General features: G+C 38.8%; 1 protein-coding gene across 2 annotated transcripts; it reads right to left on the bottom strand.

Annotated features, from left to right (window-relative positions):
- Positions 1-326: 326 nt before the first annotated feature.
- GPR68 (G protein-coupled receptor 68) lies at positions 327-15,850 on the bottom strand. 2 transcript variants are annotated; one of them, XM_072114208.1, is made up of 2 exons: positions 15,664-15,850; positions 327-2,195 (listed from the first exon to the last, which is right to left on the bottom strand). In XM_072114208.1, the coding sequence occupies exon 2, from the start codon at positions 2,149-2,151 to the stop codon at positions 1,042-1,044; it is 1,110 nt and encodes a 369-aa protein (XP_071970309.1). In that variant the 5' UTR covers positions 2,152-2,195; positions 15,664-15,850; the 3' UTR covers positions 327-1,041. The 2 variants fall into 2 exon arrangements, with proteins under 2 accessions (XP_071970309.1, XP_071970310.1); XM_072114209.1 differs by lacking the exon at positions 15,664-15,850 and adding an exon at positions 5,184-5,292.
- Between the last annotated feature and the right edge of the window lie 3,878 nt (positions 15,851-19,728).

Genomic DNA, 19,728 nt, shown 5'->3' with positions numbered 1-19,728 from the left:
TCCATCTTGGATTCTATCTACCGCCCCATAGAGCATTGCGTTACATGGTAGAAGCAATCAGAGCCCCCAATGGTTAAAGTACCCTTGGTGGTCTAAAAAATTGTAAAAATAAGAAAAGTTACAGAAAAATAATAAAAACCCCTTTCCTTAGAACTGATATAAAAATAAATAAACAAACAAAATCCTAAACATGCTAGGCATCATCATGTCACAAAAGTCCCAACCTATCAAAATATAAAATGGTTTATAATATGAAATTAGCGTCCAAATGTCCGAACCACGACTTTTTCTGCATTTCTCAACTCCTTTATTAAAAAGTGATCAAAATATCATACAGTATGTAAAATGGCAGCAATGAAAATGTAATCTCAGCCCGCAAAAATTAGACTATACACTGGTCTGTAGTATCAGAGTATCATAAAGTTATTGGCGTTAGAACATGGCAAAATTAAGAAGATTTTTTTAATTACGAAAGTTAACATTTTTAAAAATCTATTAAAACATATTAATACTTATAATAAATTTGGTATCCCTGCGATCATACTTACCCAACGAATAAAGTGCCATTTGGAATGAAAAGTGAAAAGAGTAAAAAAAGAGTCCACAAGAAAATTTCACAACATTTAGAATTTTTTTCCTGTTTCCCAGCACACAGCATGAATATTAAATACCTTCTCTGGAAAGTACAATTTTTTACACAGAAAAAAACCTTTGTACATAGAAAAATAAAAGATTTATGGAATTTTGAAGGAGGGGAGCAAAAAATGGAAACACAAAAATGAAAAAGTGGTTAAGTGGTTGTTAAGTGTCCCCCACTACACTCTCACTTTAGTTGGTTTGGTAATACCAAATGAGCATCAATATGAGCATCAATATTTTTGGAGGATTAAAACTTTCCAGTTCAACTGAGTTACTGTGCTCCTGTACATTACCTTTACGGTCGCATGCAATGTCCTGACACTGTCCCACTGTATAAGGGTGTGCATCTTTAGCCCACCACAACATTTGGCATAGCAGACACTATGGCTCCTACAGAAGTGGTTATCCCAGTACCTCAGGGGCAGATCCTTCTTCATTTTGGACACCGGCTACTTTTTGTTTGCACAGAACAGTGGTCTCTGTTTCTGCTGGAGAAGGATTTGTTTTGCCATTTTCTGCTTTGGAAACATCTGTACAGTTCAGCTCATAGTCATCATTTTGTACAACCTTTCTACAGTTTATACAGCCAAGACAACAGTCCTTGAGTTTCACAAAGTCTTTATAAGTGTTCTCACTGGCAAAGCAGTAGAGCGCAGGATCTGCAACACAATTGAAGCTGGTGAGCAGCAAGGAAAAGTGGTATACGTTGAATATTTTTGAAGCAAACAAGCAGTTTTTTTCGAACAAGCTCCGAATAACCACGAGTATGTGATAGGGGCCAAAGCACACCAAAAATATCAGGATGGTGCTGAGGACTAAGTGCTTAATCTGAAGCTTCCTCTTTGCCTGCGTCCCTTGGCTCTTCTGAATGACCTTGAAAATCCTACAGTAAGAAAATAATAGGAGAAAGATTGGAAAGAGAAACCCGGCAAAGAACCGGTAAAAATTAATGCTGTGCTCCCAGTTTTTTATAGGATAATGTTCAAAGCAGACAATATGGCTTTCGGGGTCCTTGCTGACCTCCCCATGTTCAAAAAATATATAACTAGTCATTAATTCCTTTAGCCAGATAACCATACTGACCAACAGGGCAGCTTTCATAGTCCGGAGATTGCGGAACCTAAAAGGGTGAACTAGGGCCAGGTATCGGTCCATAGAAATGCACCACAAGAACCCAATGCTGATATATATGTTTTCATACAGGAGGATACCACATATCTTACACATAAGTTCATTATATGTCCAGTTGTCATGCTGAAGGACATATTGAAGCCAGAAGGGCAAGGAGAAGATATAAAGGAGGTCAGCCACAGTCAGGTTGACAAGATATATCCCTAACTCATTCTTGGCTTTGATTTGAAGATAGCCATAGTACAAAGACAGACAGTTTGCCGGGAGACCAATGACAAACACAGCAACATATACCACTGGGAATAAGGTCTGATGTATGGTGTGGTCAATGATGCAAAAAGTGAAATTGCTTTCCAGGTCATCTTTAGTACCATTCTCCATGTCAGTGCCCAGGTCACGACAACATCATTAGCTCTTAGGGGTCTCTGTAAAGATCATAATTTAAGAATTTAGTACATGCAAATAAATAAATGTTCAATCAACCAGTCCCATTATTTTTTGTCAAGCTTAGTACACAAATAAATATATCCAAAAGAGAAAAGCAGCACTCCATCTTCGTTCAAAGGTTTATTCACTTGTGCTTTGTATCCTCGTGTGGATAAACCTTTGAATGAAGATGGAGTGCTGCTTTTCTCTTTTGGATTTGTTGTACCTTGTGGTACAGATTCAGGGCTTCACAATCCTGCACCCATACCGGATTTAATCCAAGTTTCACAGTGCCGCCCTTTCCCTTTGTTTTACTTATAAACATAGGCATAAAATGGTATAATTACGTTAATAATAACTCTTAAGTGATAATGCTTATTTTGCCTTAAAAAAGAACATTGAAAATGTAGTGTTCATTTGACATAACACATTTGCTTTCTATCATTGAATTTATTTAAATGCTTACCCCAACCATCTCACACTATTTCTGTCAAGCTTTTTGTGTATTTTTTAGATTATTTTGTATATGGATGTATATGCATGTTTATATCATACTATCTCTGTGCAGCTATAAGGGATGAATATGTGGCAAAATCCATTCAAGGTATTTTTTAGATTTTATATAGGATAGTTAATAACTGTTAAGCCCCTTCTACACTGGCGTTTTTCACGCGCGAGTTCTGCGCGTGCATTTGACGCGCAGAACTCGCATTGCACTCTGTCCCATTGTATTCAATGGGTCTTTCTCCATTAGCGTTGTTTTTAACGCGCGTGCTTGCGTTCGTTTTCACGCGCGTCAAAATCGCTGCATGCTCTATTTTTGCGGGTCACGCGCGTTTTTCACGCCCCATTCAAGTCTATGGAGATGCATCAAGAACGCATTGCACTCGCAATCATTGCAAGTGCAATGCGAGTGCAATGCGTTTTAAACGTAAGGGTTGCTAGGTGACCAGAATAACATTATTTCCCCTGCTCGCGATCGAGCATTTAATTAAAAAAACACAATGAAGAACAGTGAAGAATAGAATAAAATCATAGTACACAGTGAACACAGTGAACACAGGATCATTTAAGATAAAAACACAGTGCAGAACACAGTGCAGAATAGATTACAGATGTTCGGCACATCTGCTTACTTGTCGGGAGATACGCGCGGAACGGTGCGAACAAAATAGCATGTGAAGAACAATATATATGTGTGAAGAACACATTGCAGATGTTTTTAAACATCTCCCCCTCATCGAACTTGGTGATATCACTTTATTTACTTACATTGACAGATCGCTGTACTGTGCTTTCCTTGGATATGTGCATTGAATATTGATCCCGGGACTCTTGTTGCACCTTACTTAGCACGGGCTACATATGTTTACAGCCAGCCAATGTTTACAATATATCTTTTCATTTTCATGAGACACCAAGCAGAGATTTACCTAGACTTGTAAATAGAGGGGGAGTTAGCTCAGAGCATGTTATCTTCATGCACTGCACACAACACAACATTTGTTTGTGCTGTTTTTAAGTGTTTTTAAATGTTAGTGTTTCTGTGTATAATAAATTTTTGCATTATTCTAAATAGTTTTGATTCTAGCCATTTTTCACATCCAACTTTTCTACTTAAAATTTACATGTATTAGGATGTGAGGCATCTAGAGTTGTCTAATTCTACATATTGTTCTTCACATGCTATTTTGTTCGCGCCGTTCCGCGCGTATCTCCCGACAAGTAAGCAGATGTGCCGAACATCTGTAATCTATTCTGCACTGTGTTCTGCACTGTGTTTTTATCTTAAATGATCCTGTGTTCACAGTGTACAATGATTTTATTCTATTCTTCACTGTTCTTCACATCTGCTAACTTGTCGGGAGATAATATACGCGCGGAACAGTGAAGAATAGATCGCAGATGTTTGCAATTTATCAGAAGACATTATTTTTCAATTAAATAACACATTTTAATCCCAAACCATGGTCCCTTTGAAAAATGCTCGAGTCTCCCATTGAATCGCGCGTGAAAAATGCGCCGAAAACGCAAAAAAACGCTAACAACACGCGCGTGAAAAACGCAAAAACGCTAATTACTCCAAGGTAAAATGGAACAAAAACGCAGCCAAAAACGTCAGTTTTTCACGCATTGCACCCTGACGTGAAACGCAACGCTAGTGTGGAAGAGGCCTTAGGCCCCTTCCACACTCGCGTTGCATTTCACGTCAGAGTTTGATCAGGGTGCGATCAGGGTTTGGTCAGTGAAAAACGCACATTTTGCATCAGAGTGCAATCAGTTTTCAGTCAGAGTTTGTTCAGTGTCTCGCGCGTTTTCAATGCAATTTCAATGCGTTTTTCACGTGCAGAAAATGTGCGTGAAATGGACTCAGGACTGAGCTCTATCTTTTCTATGGCAATTGATGCGTGAAAAACGCATTGCACTTGCAAGTGTCTCAGAGTGCAATGCGTTTTTGATGCATCTCCATAGACTTGTATGGTGCGTTTTTCACGCGCGTGACTTGCAAAAGTAGAGCATGTCCACGTGTGTGCGTGGAAAAAAATGCAAGTCTGAAAAGACCCATTGGTTACAATGGGTCAGAGTGCAATGCAAGTTCTGCGCGTCAAAAGCACGCGCAGAAAACGCGTGTGAAAGGGGCCTTAAAATAATGTTTGTGCACGTAAATATAAGAAGTAACTATCTGGATAGTCCTGCTGGAACTGATGTCTATAAATCACTGAATCACTAAATAGATGCCCAAAGGAGCACCCAAAGTAACCTTTCAAATTAGTTATTACTTGTTGAGTAATTTTGATCATTTTGCCATTAGAAATAGGACACATTTTGAGTAAGGACAAGTTACAACTGATTACTGAGACCTGTAGATAAATCAGTTAATTTACAAGCTGATACATTTCCAACAATATATCTTATATCAATCAATTCCCCAGGGCTTTTTAATAGCATAATACATAGTATGTGGAAATCAGACTTCACTCACTTACCAATATCTGTTATCCTGAGATAAGACTTTCTAGCGGTCTCATGAAGCTCTGAATCCAACCAGCTACGTTTGTCATATAACAAGCATACAGATTAATGCTAAAGTTCCGCTCTACTCATTCCTCTGTGTTTTTACTTATTGAGATTTTTTTCCTCTTACAATTTCTTAAATGTTTCCTGCCCTTATTAACAGAGGTCTCCACCCGCATTAGCCACTAACAAAAAAAATGACACACATCCTCTGAACAAACAAAGGTTTAGGGATTTTTGTCTCTGGAAATAGAATATTGTCTCTGTAGGATGTGTAATATAAACACTGCAATGGGATGGGGTAATAGTAGCTTTGGGATCACATTCTCACACGATACTAGCAAAGAAAATTAGCAATTTTGCAAATAAAACTGGTTAAGACTTTCCTACGGTTTAATGTATATAGCACCTTGCACGCGCAAAACGAAGAGCATCGTGTAAGGCTCACTGAGCAACAATATCCAAAGTAATAAAAAAAAAAAAAAAGAATAGTCCACTAAATGTGTATATTATATTTATTGCTGATACTATGGTGCATGATACAAAAATCTAAAAACATATGTTGTAGTTCAGTGAGCCTTACACAACCCTCTTCTTTTTACCTTTACTGAATATTGTCTTCTAGGTTGTGAGGCTACCATCAAATGTGAGATAGACTTTCCCTTGGTCATTTAACATGCATTTCATAAGGAAGAAAAGCTGATTCAGTGGCAGTTAAAAAAAAAAAATCTTTATGTCAGTAGTTAAAGGGAACCTGTCAGGGTAATTTGAGACATTAAACCACTACCCAGGTTCTTATGGATAGTGGATATTTTGTTAAAGGGGGGCTCTGCAATGGACATTTTGTTAAAGGGGGGCTCTGCAGTGGACATTTCTTTAAAAAGGAGGTCTGCTGCAGATATTTCATTAAAGGGGGGGGGGGCTCTGCAATAAACATTTCATTAAAGTGGGGGTTCTGCAGTGGCCCTTTCAATAAAGGAGTTGTCTGAGACTTTTCAAAAACTCCTTTATAGCTGGGAGGGGGCTGCTTAAACAAATAAACCTCTACTTACCTCTGTGATCCCTCCCGATGCCCCGCACTGACATCTTTCGGGTCCGAAATGGTGCCCTCACAGTAACCAATATAGTAATGGTGCCCCCACAGTAATCACTATAGTAAGCGTGCTCTCAGAGTCACCAATATATTAGTGATGTCCCCACAGTAGCCAATATAGTAACAGTACCCCCATAGTAGCCAATATAGTACTGGTAATGATGCATTAAGTTATTTTGCCTTGTTATGATGCCTTGTTATTTTAGCTGTGTGCTTAGGGTCATTGTCTTGTTGGAAGGTGAACCTTGGGCCCAGCACTCCAGAAGGATTTTCATCCAGGAAAACTCTGTACTAGGCCACATTGATCTTTCCTTCAATTACAACTAGTGGTCCTGTCCCTGCAGTTGAAAAACACATTCATAGCATAATGCTGCCACCACCATGTTTGGCATGTATTGTATTGCATTTGGCAGGTAATGAGTAGTGCCTGGTTTTCTCCATACATGCCATTTAGAATCATCTAGAACCATCTAGGGCAGTGATGGCGAACCTTTAAGAGACCGAGTGCCCAAACTGCAACCCAAACCCACTTATTACAAAGCGCCAACACATAAATTCTAGCATTAACTTATTAAAGTTATCTTCTCGCTCCGTGCTGCAGCTTTCAGCGGTCCCAAGGACAACAATATCATTGGCAGAAGGAGGGAAAATTCAGATTGCCATTGGAGCTTCCCTTGACAACCCACTAACCAGGAATAATTGTGCAGCTAAGAGCAGGAGCTTCAATGGCACCAATGATAATCTGTCCATGTCCACACCTTATCTTCCTGCAATCTCAGGTCTGGGTGTCACGCCCTGGGCTACCTGAGCCGACAGGAGGATCTCTTAAGTCCTGTCTGGTGAATTCTGTGTTGGGGCAACAGCCCGAGTGCCCACTGAGAGGGCTCAGAGTGCCACCTCGGCACTCGTGCCATAGGTTCGCCACCACTGATCTAGGGAGTCCTTCATGTGTTTTTGAGAGGCTCCCGTTGGCACACTCAGCCGTAAAGCCCCGACTGGTGGAGGCTTCAGTGATAGGAGAAAGGTCTACAAAGTCACCTATCTCCCTACCGCATCTCTGGAACTCAGCAACAGTGTTCATGGGGTTCTTCTTTACATCTCTCACCAAGGTTCTTCTCCCACTATTGCTTAGTTTGGCTGAAAAAGTTATGGGCACCTGCCCCCACATAGTCACCAACCCAGGTGCTGTGCCATCTATAAGGGCACCAGCTACCTATATATGGCACTCCACCCATTCCCAGCCTTATAAAGCTCATTATAACAAAATGCATGGTCATCATGCAATTATTAGGTGACATATATATAGAAGTTGACAAGCTGATTGCTAATCATTTCATCAAAGCCCACTGTCCAACACATACAAAAGTGTGCATAAAAATTGGTGAATAAAAAGATAGATGGGGAGATGTCTGTCATATAGAAAGAGTTCTTCACACAGTGCGTGTGTGTAACATGTGATCTGAGAGAAAAGAAAGAATACTAATGATATACATTAAAACATTGTTACTATATATTCACACAATACAATACTGGTAAGGGTGAACCAGAACAACAATTGGGATCTGGGTTTCTACATGACGATGCCCAGATAGGAGTGGAACATGCTTGATCAATGGAAATATCAACTATCCCTCAATGTCATCATTGACAATGTCAACCTTAAAAATGCCCCCAACACCCCAACCAAAGAATGCTACATTTAAAAGGCAGACTTGGCCAACTGATACTCTGTGCACGTGCTGAGGGTTGTCTCACATGCTAGAAGGTTAGAAAGGGACTCCAGTACTGATCAGACTCAGGTAGAGGAGACATGTGATAACTTACAGGTTATGATCTGCACGATAAGGTGCAGAAGTACATGGTGACCTCTCACGGTGTTGACTTGTCACTCCATATGTATTTATGCATATGCAGCACATCTCTCTTAAAGTTCCACTATCACTTACAGTATTATGTGCCAGTTACAATAAATAGAGTACCTCAATTTATTATACAATAAACAGCAATCCCTGATTAATTTATGTTTATCATCCCCCGAATGTCATTATATATTGCACTCCTAAAAGACATCTACTATCAGATTTACTGGAGGGGCCCTGTCATCCAACCTGACACACTAAAGAGTGAAGGATGTGCACCATTATATACATATTATGCTGCACATTGTACAACTTAATATTTATACAAACACATATGTGATGTATATATGCTATATGTGTATGGTGAGTGTATATACTGTATGTGTGTATAGATGCAGAACATTTGTATATGGCACTACATGTGTGTATATGCTCTATATGTGTGCACATATGTGTATAAATGTGTGATTTTTATCTTACATGTGTGAGTGTCCAAATATGTATATTTTTTAAGTGGGAAGGGGGCCCCACTCAGAAGACTGCTATGGGGCCCTGCCTCTCCTAGTTATGCCCCTGACAGCTTTTTTTAATTGAAATAAAAGCCTTCTGTCAGTAGGAGTACATCTTATGCTCAGTCAAATAGACTTTATTACGAGAACTATAGAACCTATGTATATAGACATTAACAACATCCCAGCCTCACCTACCCTTAGGAATTTAGTTTCTCCCACGATAAACTGTTTTGAAGTAATCTGTGTAAATTCTTAATTTTTCAGACAAATCAATAACCTAAAAAATTTACACTAAGTTACGGAATAGGATTATTCATGTACATTCCAGTTTAGTGCAGTAATCTTGACAGGTTAACAGTTTGGCGCATTCCCTATATAAGCAGTACATTCTTCTCACTCTACTTCCAGTTTCATGTATCTTTGCGATAAGAATAGTTTGTCTTTGCAGTTTTAGACTAGGTCATACACAAGAACCTGTGATTGAGCTTGATAAGCATTAATATTGGGGTTGGTCCACAATATGACAGGGTCTGTGTGTAGGTGAGAGGTTCTGCTAAACAGATCAATCAATTACTGGAATAATGCCTGTATTCCCTTGCTGACACAAAGAAAGAGAATGACATCATGTGGAGTCACTGAAGCTAGGGAATGAATTCTTGCTTGAAATTGTGGTAATATTTTCCTACAAAAATAATTTCCACTCTTCATGTCACAGACATAGAAACTAGCTGAATAAAATAAGGGTTAAGGCTACATGTACATGTAGGGGATTTCAGAATTTACTTTTTGTTTTCAATGAGCTCTGAAATATACAATATTATAAAACCCCATTTTGAAATCTGCACCCCTGAAACTATTAAAAAAAGCTTTTACTAGGCTCCTTAACCCTTTGAGAGCTTCATAGTAACTTTAAGAAAATGGAGGTCAAATTTAAACTGGTCTAATTTGTCACTTATAATATGCCAGAAGAAATACCCCTTTTCATCACTTACAGTGACAACCCCCTTGGAACCCTACATTCACTGTGTGAAGAGGTCAATCTAAGGAAATGAATCCTTTAACAATTTTAATGTTTTGATAAGTATTGAGAATTGCACCTACGTGGTTAATCTGCCTGAATCAAAATGATCCAAGTTAGCCATGGGACATCTTTAAAATACAGCTAGTACCCAACATTGTCATTCGACAGTCATAGCAAAGTACTGTCATGATGTTAAGCATTAATTAACAACCAAGTAGCCCATAATGGTACAGTGCTGAACAGGAACGGGTTAAATATTGCCGAATTGCCTACAGCACAACAATTAGTGTGTTTGGAGCAAACCCCTCTTAGTATCTCTTAGTATACCGACTGCTGATTACATTTTAGTTGAGAAAAAATTACATTTTAATTGGATGTCTTCTCTGATTTCCTTACACATTTCTGCCATTTTGAATGGAGATTTCCTCACAGGTAAGTAGGGGCGTAACTCTCAGCATTGAACAGTTCATACTCCTAGCTCATCACTATCACTTTCACACAGACTTTTCCTTCTGGGCATGGATAAAGCCAACAGTTTTTCGGCTCCTTTGCATAAAGAGAACCTGTCACCAAGAGTGTCATTTTTAGCTGGTGACAGGTTTCAAAAATTCTAAAAATACATTCAAAATTATTTCAATACTTTAAATAAGTTAAAATCCTATTACCTGTCTCCCTGCACTATGTGGCGAGTCCCTGTGGAGGGGGTAGCGGCAGCCTGTGTGTGCCTGTGTCTCCTCATGCATTCTGCCTTCACTCCACACCATCTCCTCCCTCTCCTGCCTGCTCTGTGTTCGGGTTCCTCCGGCTCCTCTTCAGGTCCCTACGCGATGCCGGCAGCACACAAACAATGAGTGAATGCCGAAAAACTTGGCTTATGCTCAAGTATATATGGTACATTAGCAAAAATTCCAGATTTATTTTAATATTCCATTCCTGTTTTTTTCTGTCAAGATGAGGTGCAGAGTGTACATTAATGAGCAAAAAAAAGAACCTTTTTGATCTAATCTATTGTCTGCAATGAAACAAAGAGTGAAATATTTAAAGGGATCTTCAGCTTCCCCCAAACCTCCCAGACCAAAGGTTCACCTTCCAACAAGACAATGTCCCTAAGCACACAGCTAAAATAACAAGGCAGTGGCTTCAGAACAACTTCAGAACAACTTCAGAACAGCCATTCCTGACAGGCCCAGCCAGAGCCCTGACCTAAACCCATTTGAGAATCTTGAGAGACTGGAAAATGGCTTCTACCAACATTCACCATCCAACCTGAGGGAACTGGAGAGAATATGCAAGGAAGATGCACTGGATCCCCAAATCCAGGTGTGAAAAACTTGTTGCATCTTCCCAAGAAGACTCATGTCTGTACTAACTCAAAAGGTGCTTCTATTCACTACTGAGCAAAGGGGCTGAATACTAATGACCATGTGATAGTTCAGTTTTTTTGTTTAATACCATATATTCTCAAGTATAAGCTTAATCGTGTATAAGCCGAGGTACCTAATTTTAACACACTGGGAAAACCTATTGACTCAAGTATAAGCCTAGGGTGGGAAATGCATTAGTCAAAGCCTCCAGCATATAGTAGGCCAGACCCCTGCCCCCCAGTATATAGTCAGCCAGCCCATGCCCCCCAGTATACAGCCAGCCCCTGCCCCCAGTATATAGCCTGCCAGCCGATATCCCCCAGTATATACGGTAGCCTGCGAGCCCCAGCCCCCAGTATACAGTCAGCCCCTGCCCCAGTATATAGCCTGCTAGCCCCTGCCCCCAGTATATAGCCTGCCAGCCTCTGCCTTCAGTATATAGTCAGCAGCAGCTGTCCCCCCAGGATATAGCCTGCCATCTCCTGCCCCCCAGTATCTTCCCACAGATCACTCATTGTACCCCAGATTAACATAGCAGGCAGTTGCACTATGGGGCTAAGTTGTTGTCTCTGAAGAATTTCTTTAACACCATTTTAAGAATGAAAGGTATCCACAAGGATCTTAAAGAAGCAACTGTTGCTTCCCTTCTATCTGGGTATTGTTAGAAAGACATTTCAAATCAATTTATTGTTAAGCATTATACAATGAGAGTGTCATGTAGAAAACAGTTGAGACTCTTCCCAGCAGATTCACCCTAAGGTCATACTACAAAATGTTCACAGAAATGTAAGAGTTTATATTACTTAGCATGTTATATGTTCATGATTGTACAATTAGATAAAGAATGAACAAACCTGCCTTATTTGAAAGTTTTTCAAGAAAATTGTCTAAAAATAAACCAAACTACTTAAAGGGATACAGTCACCAAATATTACCCTATTAAACAACTGGCAAGGATATGAAATCCCCCTTTTGTGATAACCTTACCTGTTCACCTATAAAAAAAAATCTCCTCTAAAGTTGTATGAAAATGAGCAGAGAAGAGTCATATTTGCCGGACATGAGTCAAGTTTAGGGGCTGCAGATGGGGTATCACTTAAGACACCCCGATTTTTATTTCAATAGTACCAAGAAACATGCATACGGTCTTATCTTTCATATCGCATTAGGCTTGTAAATGCAGGCAGTTGTAAACTTAGGAAATATGAGTTGCAGATAAATGGTCTATTCCCACCTTTTTAACTGTCCCATTATGTAGCTCAAAGAACAACAAACCTGATGAGATCTGATATATTAAATCTTTATCTTTAATATCTCCCCAAAATGCATGTTTCTAGTTACTACAGTATCAAAGATAGGGTCTTCTGAAGGGACACTACACCTGCAACCTCTAAACTTGAATTGACTATGGGCAAATATGACTCCTTTTTGCTAATGTTCATTGGAGGAGATTTTTATAGTAGTAATTCAATGGGGTAGAATCTGGTGAGAGGTTAAATTTTATCAAACCTCAAAGACAAATCCCAAGACATCCCCCAACACAGGCTGTTAGACAGACAAGAGGGGTGAAGATTGTGGGAAATAATCTAGGGTGCCATGTTTGGTCAAAGCCTCACCCAGAATTTTGGCACAAACACACCATAACAATTGTAAACATGAAAAACCATAAAATTCAACTGTAGCTTGTTCATTTCAACGGAAATATATTGATATCACAAGAAGAATTTTTCAGAAACTTACAGCTTCCCCCATTAATAACTTTGGTTGCTGATGCTCAATTAGAAAAGGGTTTGTCAATATACAGTATGTCCTCATTAACCTTTATCCATGCATCTTTTCCTTTCAAGATTGAAAATTTATTAGGGATTTGTCCAAAATAATATTACTTTATTGCCACTTCATCTCTTCTGAAATAGGATGATGGATAAGAGGAGTAATTACACATCTGTTTAAAATTTAGGTTGCGTTTTTCAGCCTTGAAGTAGCGTAGGGAAGAGGAAAGCATCTGACATACTTTATATTATGCCATGGTTCTTTTAGGGTGCTAATAATTCTGCCAGTTCTATCATTTTCCTTGGATTTTATGATTCCCTTTTGGGTGACTTTATGCTGTAAAAGCAAATATGTTGATAAATTCCCATTATTTGGAGTGTATAGAGCAGTGTCTGCAGTACGTTACCTCATCTTAATGATCATGGTTTTACAGTTACATCCTTTCTTCTTTTGTCACCTAATCCACCGGACACCCTCTCAGTTGCCTATTAATGAATCATTGCATTGGTCAACTAATGTATGCACAGTCAATACAGAGAGCTGCTTAGCAAACTGCTCATGTCTTCAGAAGGTAAAATGGGGTTGTCAACATCACTTAACCTCTAAACGTTAAGGTAATGTAGGAGAAAATACAGGATAAGTATAGATATATACTATAGATAGACTATAATATTTGGCAAAAAAGAAAATCTACCTATATAAACCTGCATTGCAGAGACCAAGAATGGAGTCAGCAATAAAACCAAGAGGGGATATACAGGTAGCGCTACCTAGTCACAGGATGGATCTATTGACTAATGCATTTTACGTGTATGCAGTGGTGTTCTCTTATGTTTGTGATGCGTGTCCCAAGAAATGTCACATGTGGGTGTAGGACACCTTCTCCTTTTGTATGATCTTGATATTTTGAACCTTGAGATGGCTAAGGCAGCCCCATATGAGCACTTACTGAATAAATGGAGGGAACTGGCATGTAACACCTAAAGGATTGGATAAGTTGTGGTTGTAAGGGGGAAAGCCTCCGGGAGGATGTATCAGCACCTTGACTGCTTTACACCTTCTATAATCTTGAGGTTTTGTACCTTGAGATGGCTAAGGCAACCCCATCTCAGCATGTATAGTATAAATAGAGTGCACTGGCATAAAACTCCTTATAAAGGATTTGATAAGTTTGGGGGGGGGAGTATTACTACCTTGTCAGCTTTCTTGTCAGATTTTTTTTTAATTTTGTCTCAGTTTACAAAAATACTTAACTAAGACATAAGAAAAATCTCAAATTAGGTGAAGAAACCAAGCAACTTAGTGATAAATCTCCCTCATCTTGGTAGAAGGAAGCAGGTTGATGTGATTTGCTTGTGTAAAACATCCTAACAGTCCTTCCAAACTACAACATAGAAATCATATTCCAATAAGAGTATGAGTGTCAACTGGCTGGAGGTGGCCTACACTTATGTTAGACATTGCCCCCAGCAAAGCTGTCCTATGCAACTGTCTGTATGGCAGGTTATATTGTGATGATGCTACATACAATATGCCATATTCAATATACCTTACATAAATCAGTAGTGCAGTGAATAAATCAGTAAATTATGTGATTTGTGACACTTCTGTGAGCTTCTGTCTTATTGCTAGCAAGCAAGCAAGACACAATGGGGCAGATTTTATTACCCATCCCTGCGCTATCCCTGAGGTGCGTTCCCCGACTCCAATGCACAGCTGCCGCGGTTCACTACGAGCGTGCACCCGATATCCTACATGTGTCGCTTCCTCGTTCAGGTCCGCCGGAGTTCACCTTCTTCTTCCCGGTGCAAGTGTTTGATCTTGCGACACAAATTCAAAGTTAAATCCTGCGGTTTGTCCGAATTCGTCCAACGGCCCGCCCCCCTATTTCTGACGCATGAAAGCTTGCGCCGCTGCGCCAAAATCCGACCTCGTCCGACACAATCCTCGGTGAGATCCACAAAAAGTCGGAAAAATCGTCGAAAATGCGGCTGCAGGACCCTTAGTAAATAAGCCCCAATATGGCTAGCAAGACACGATGCACAGAAATGTCATAGTGAAAAACAGATACTGAAGGAAGGAGAGACAGATGATAAGAGCCGAAATTAAAGCACTTTGGGGTGGAATAATGACCCTGGCTAGGATGATGATATAGAGATGTTAGGTGCTAGGAGGGGCTAAGGATGTGCAATATATAACTAGTCTTGTATATCAAAATTGGAGGGTTCACACAAGGTATCTGAAAACTGTTGTGAGTGGTATAGTGTGTTAATACCTGCTGAAAAAGTTTATATTTGTATCATTTGCACAGATTGAAGATTTTAAGCAGATCACCAAACTAGGCTGAATCTGACAATATTCTGCAGATAAATATTTCATAAGTATGACTTTCTTTCCTTTGTAACACCACAAATAACATATATTGAAAACTCTCTGAGTACAGATTATGCAGCAGATGTTACCTGCAGTCCTATGTAACACTACAGATAACTCACAGTAACAACTCTCTGAGTACAGACCATGCAGTAGTTGATACTTGCGTGCTGCAAGTATGTGTAATACTACAGATAACACACAGTTTTACCAGTAAAGTAGTAGTAATATATCCCAGTTTTTGGCTGTTCCTCATCTGTATAAACTTCCACTATACTGTTTGTGCAAAGTATTTCATTCTAAATAAAATGTTTACCGATATCAACATTTCAAACATACATTCAGATCATACATCATTTCTGTGTATTCCCTAGGGACACCCCATTTGTGTACTATGCTCCCATTAATCAGGCACTCTAAGTGGGTGATGGGAGGGTGATAGAAAATGTGCACTCACCTCACAGTTCCAGAATTGGATGGTCAGTCTGGTCTCTCCTCTTTATCCACAGAGTATCTCTCTCTCCCCATTATTGTCTGCTGTTATTCCACATCTGTTCAGCTCATATAGAGTCTCTCCCATATCCCTCCCTGTCCGCCTCTGCTCACTCCAGACCCCTCCCCAGGTGTAGTGCATGTCATACTAGAGAGCTTCAGGAACTCATCGCTTTCCTATCGCTTCTTCTACCAGTCCTTATGTCTTCTATATGAAAAATACTAATGAAAAGAAAAATAGAACTCATTACACATTTCATATAACTTAAAGCTCTCTTTTCACGTTCTGCTAGCATTGGTGTCTTGCATTGTGCTAGTTACCAATCGCATAACTCTATTATTTAGCATCCCGATATCTGGCTATTTATGCTACTTACACTATTATGTTTCTGTCCATCTCCTACCCTAGCCCTGGCAATTACTTTCTCTCTTCTCCTATTATTTCGAAGTCCGTTCCCATGTACAGTACATTGATTCCTTCCTTATTGACTGTCCTCTACAACAGTTTCCTCCCCATATGTTTTACTCTTACTATCCTTCATCAATACTAACCAATGGATCTCTGACTTGTACATCATCTTTGATTGACAATCTACTATTTACTATATTGTGCTCACTAATTTGAGAATGTATATATGTACATATGTATATATTTATATGTCTATACTTAGGCCCCTTTTTGTTATTTCATCCTCTTAGATACAGATCTAATTGACAAAGGTCTGCGCCGTGTAAGGGTCTTTCTCCTAAGGATCCTAAGAACCTCCTGCTCAGATCCAATCTCCTTCTGGGCAGCCGCGAGGCTGCCCGATGTTCCCGGCAGTCAGACCCCTTCTTGGTAAACCCCTTTTGACTGTAAACTGTCTGAGTTACGTGAGCACTGCCAGACAGTTTACACTGCTCAACAATGCATTAGTATTGTAGAGCAGTGTATAGGACTTACACCAGTGATATGAGCATCACTGATTTCAATTTCAAGTTTGAATAAAGTAAAGAAAGTAAAAAAAAAGTTTAAAACATTAAAATAAATAAATAAATAGAATATAAGCCCCTAAAATGTCACTTTCCCACACAAACACCTAATAAAGTATGAAAAAACAAAAATACACAACACCTCCCCCCCCACACACATACTCGGTATCGCCATGTTTGTAACAATCTGTATAATTTAACAGAATCATTATTAGACCCGCACGATAATTTTTAATTAAGATCCAAAAAAAAATTGCTCTAAAATGTGATTAAAAAATGTTACGTACTCTAAAATAAGACCACTAAAAAGAACTCTTCTCGCAAAAAATAAGCCCTTAACCAGAATTTTGTAACCAAAAATTTTACAAGTTATGCATTTAAAAAGAAGGTGATGCTACATTTTTCGTATCACTGCGTCCGTAACAATCTGTTTAATAGTAGAAAATCGTTATTGGGCTCGCATGGTGAATGCTGTACAAAAAACCCCCAAAAACGTTAAGAAAAAAATATAATTTTTAAGTAATACCCTTTACAAAATGCTCTAAAAAGTGTTTTAAAAAATGTTACGCACCCTAAAATAAGTCCGTTAAAAAGAACAATGCTTTTCACAAAAAAATAAGACCAGATTTTGCAAAAAAATCTATATAAATGAGGAAATTTCGTAATTGTAGCAACTCATAGAATAAAAATAATACTACGGGCAAAAAAAAAATCTTACCAAAAATTTATGATTTTCATTTCCTCCACCAACAAAGTTAATAAAATCTCATCAATAAGCTATTGATGCCCCAAAGTTATGTACCAGAAAAGTGCATCTCATGTGGCAAAAAATAAGCCCCTATATGGGAAAAGGGAATGTATTATCCAAAAGTATTACAATTTGTAGACCGTACCTCCATTTTGTTTTAAACCCTATAAAACACCTAAAGGGTTAACAAACTTCGAAATAATGCTTTTTCATACATTGAGGTGGTGTAGTTTCCATAATGGGGTAAGTTACACGTCTTTCTATTATTTAGGCCTCTCACAGTCAATTGAAAGTGATTTACCAAAAAAATGAAAACCTGTGAAAAAATTAAAAAAGTGAAAAATGGCACCCAAATTCTGAGCCTCATAACATTCTAGTAAAATACGTAGAATCTTACAAAACCATGCAAACATAAAGCAGACATTTGGGAAATGTACGTTATAAATTAATTTGGGTTCTATGACTTTCTGCTTCAAAAGTAGAGAATTTATAAATAATAATTTATAAAGAATAAATCATTTTTAAAAGATTTTCCCATATTTCATTTTTTTTAATAACTAAACACAAATGATATCATCCAAATGTTTAAACTAATTTGAAGTACAATGTGTCACAAAATCCCCTGGATACTTTAAATCTTTCAAAAACTATAACCACTTATAGTGACACACTGCAGATTTGTAAATTGGGGCCGTCTCCTAGAGGCCAAAATAGGTCCTGAAGAGGTTCATGGATGCCTTTTAGGTTATGTTCATATGTGGCGTTGACTTTGCACTTTGAAATGCTATACAACAGCTGATGAGAGGAGATTTGCCTAATTACATTACTGTTAACATTTGCGTTTTGTAAACATAATGTTAAAGAGAACCTACCACCACGATTCTACCTATAAAGGTAGATTGGGTGGTAGGTTGATTTATAGGATGTGAGGATAGCCCATACTTTATTGATAACTTTTATTATCAAAATATATCAAAAATGTACATTTTCTAAAGCATCTACTGGGGTATGGAGTAGCTGGAGCTGAGGCTACACGGTGCGGCTATTCCACGCCCCAGTAGCCTCTTTGTTCATCCTCATGCGCGCCCTCATCCGACAAACCTGCTGTCTGCGCATGCCGAGCTGCGCATGTACGGAACTGTGTAAGATGTCATTTTTGCAAGATGAGCTGAAGTTTTCATTGCTACCATTTTGAGGACTGTGCAACCTTTTGATTTGCTTTTTATAAATATTTTTTATGTGATGTAAAATAACATAAAAGTGGTTATCGGGCATTCAGGGATGTGATGATACCTAACATGTTATTTTTACAGTTTATTTAGTTTTATATCACTTTTAGGGAAAGGGGGGTGATTTTCTTTTCACTTTTTTTTCCCCTAGACAGTCTGATTGTTCCTATCATATACTGTAATACTCTTGTATTGTGGTATGTGGTCTTTATAAACATGATTCATTACAATGTGCCACTGGCACATTGTAACTAATCTGCAGAAACCATACAATCTCGGGTCTTACAAAGACCCAAAGCGGTCATGGCAACCAATTTGAGCTTGCCGATGACGTCAGGGAGCAACAATCACAAACAAGATGGCGGCACCCACGCAACGCCGTTGCTGGTTGAGATGCGGAACACTAAGAGGTTAATACATGTAGAGATAGCCATCCCTGTCATATCTCTGATCTTAATTTTGAGAATAGAATTTTAATGTTGTAGCATAGAATTTTCTTTAGCCCTGAGGTTTATTGTGGTAACCAGGATTATAATTGGTCTGCATTGTTGTTTCTAGGATTATAGGGTCTACAGATCTCACACACTGCCAATTACTGCATGTGTACATGTCCAAGTTATCTGAGAGATTTTATCCTCTCTCCCGGTCTAACTGATGGGAATTGATGTTCCAATTCTGCCTCACATCACAAATTGTTCACCATATTCATTAAAGTGTATCTTCTTATGAGGCTCCCTAGGGATTGCATGCATATAGCCTCATGCTAATATAATGTCATCTCTATCCTCTCAGCTCTGTTTTGTCTCAGAAGGGTTAACTAATCTATATATGTTACCCTTGCTCTATACACAGCCGTCAGTATTTTATGACAGGCACAGTTCTCTGTGCTGATATGTATACATATATATATATATATATATGCCTTGCTGTCCCGTGTAAAGACTGGTTTCTGGGATTAGATGCAAAAAAATATAGGCAGATTAGTTAATCTTTCCTACCAAGTCCAGATGTGAGAGGAGACTGTGCACAGTTTACCTGTATGATGGAGTTTCTGATGGAGCTTTGCAAATGAATATCTACC

Source organism: Engystomops pustulosus, chromosome 7 (assembly GCF_040894005.1).
Source record: "Engystomops pustulosus chromosome 7, aEngPut4.maternal, whole genome shotgun sequence".
NCBI lineage: Eukaryota > Metazoa > Chordata > Amphibia > Anura > Leptodactylidae > Engystomops > Engystomops pustulosus.
Note: the sequence above shows the minus strand (reverse complement) of the source record. Positions and strands in the feature narration are given on the sequence as shown.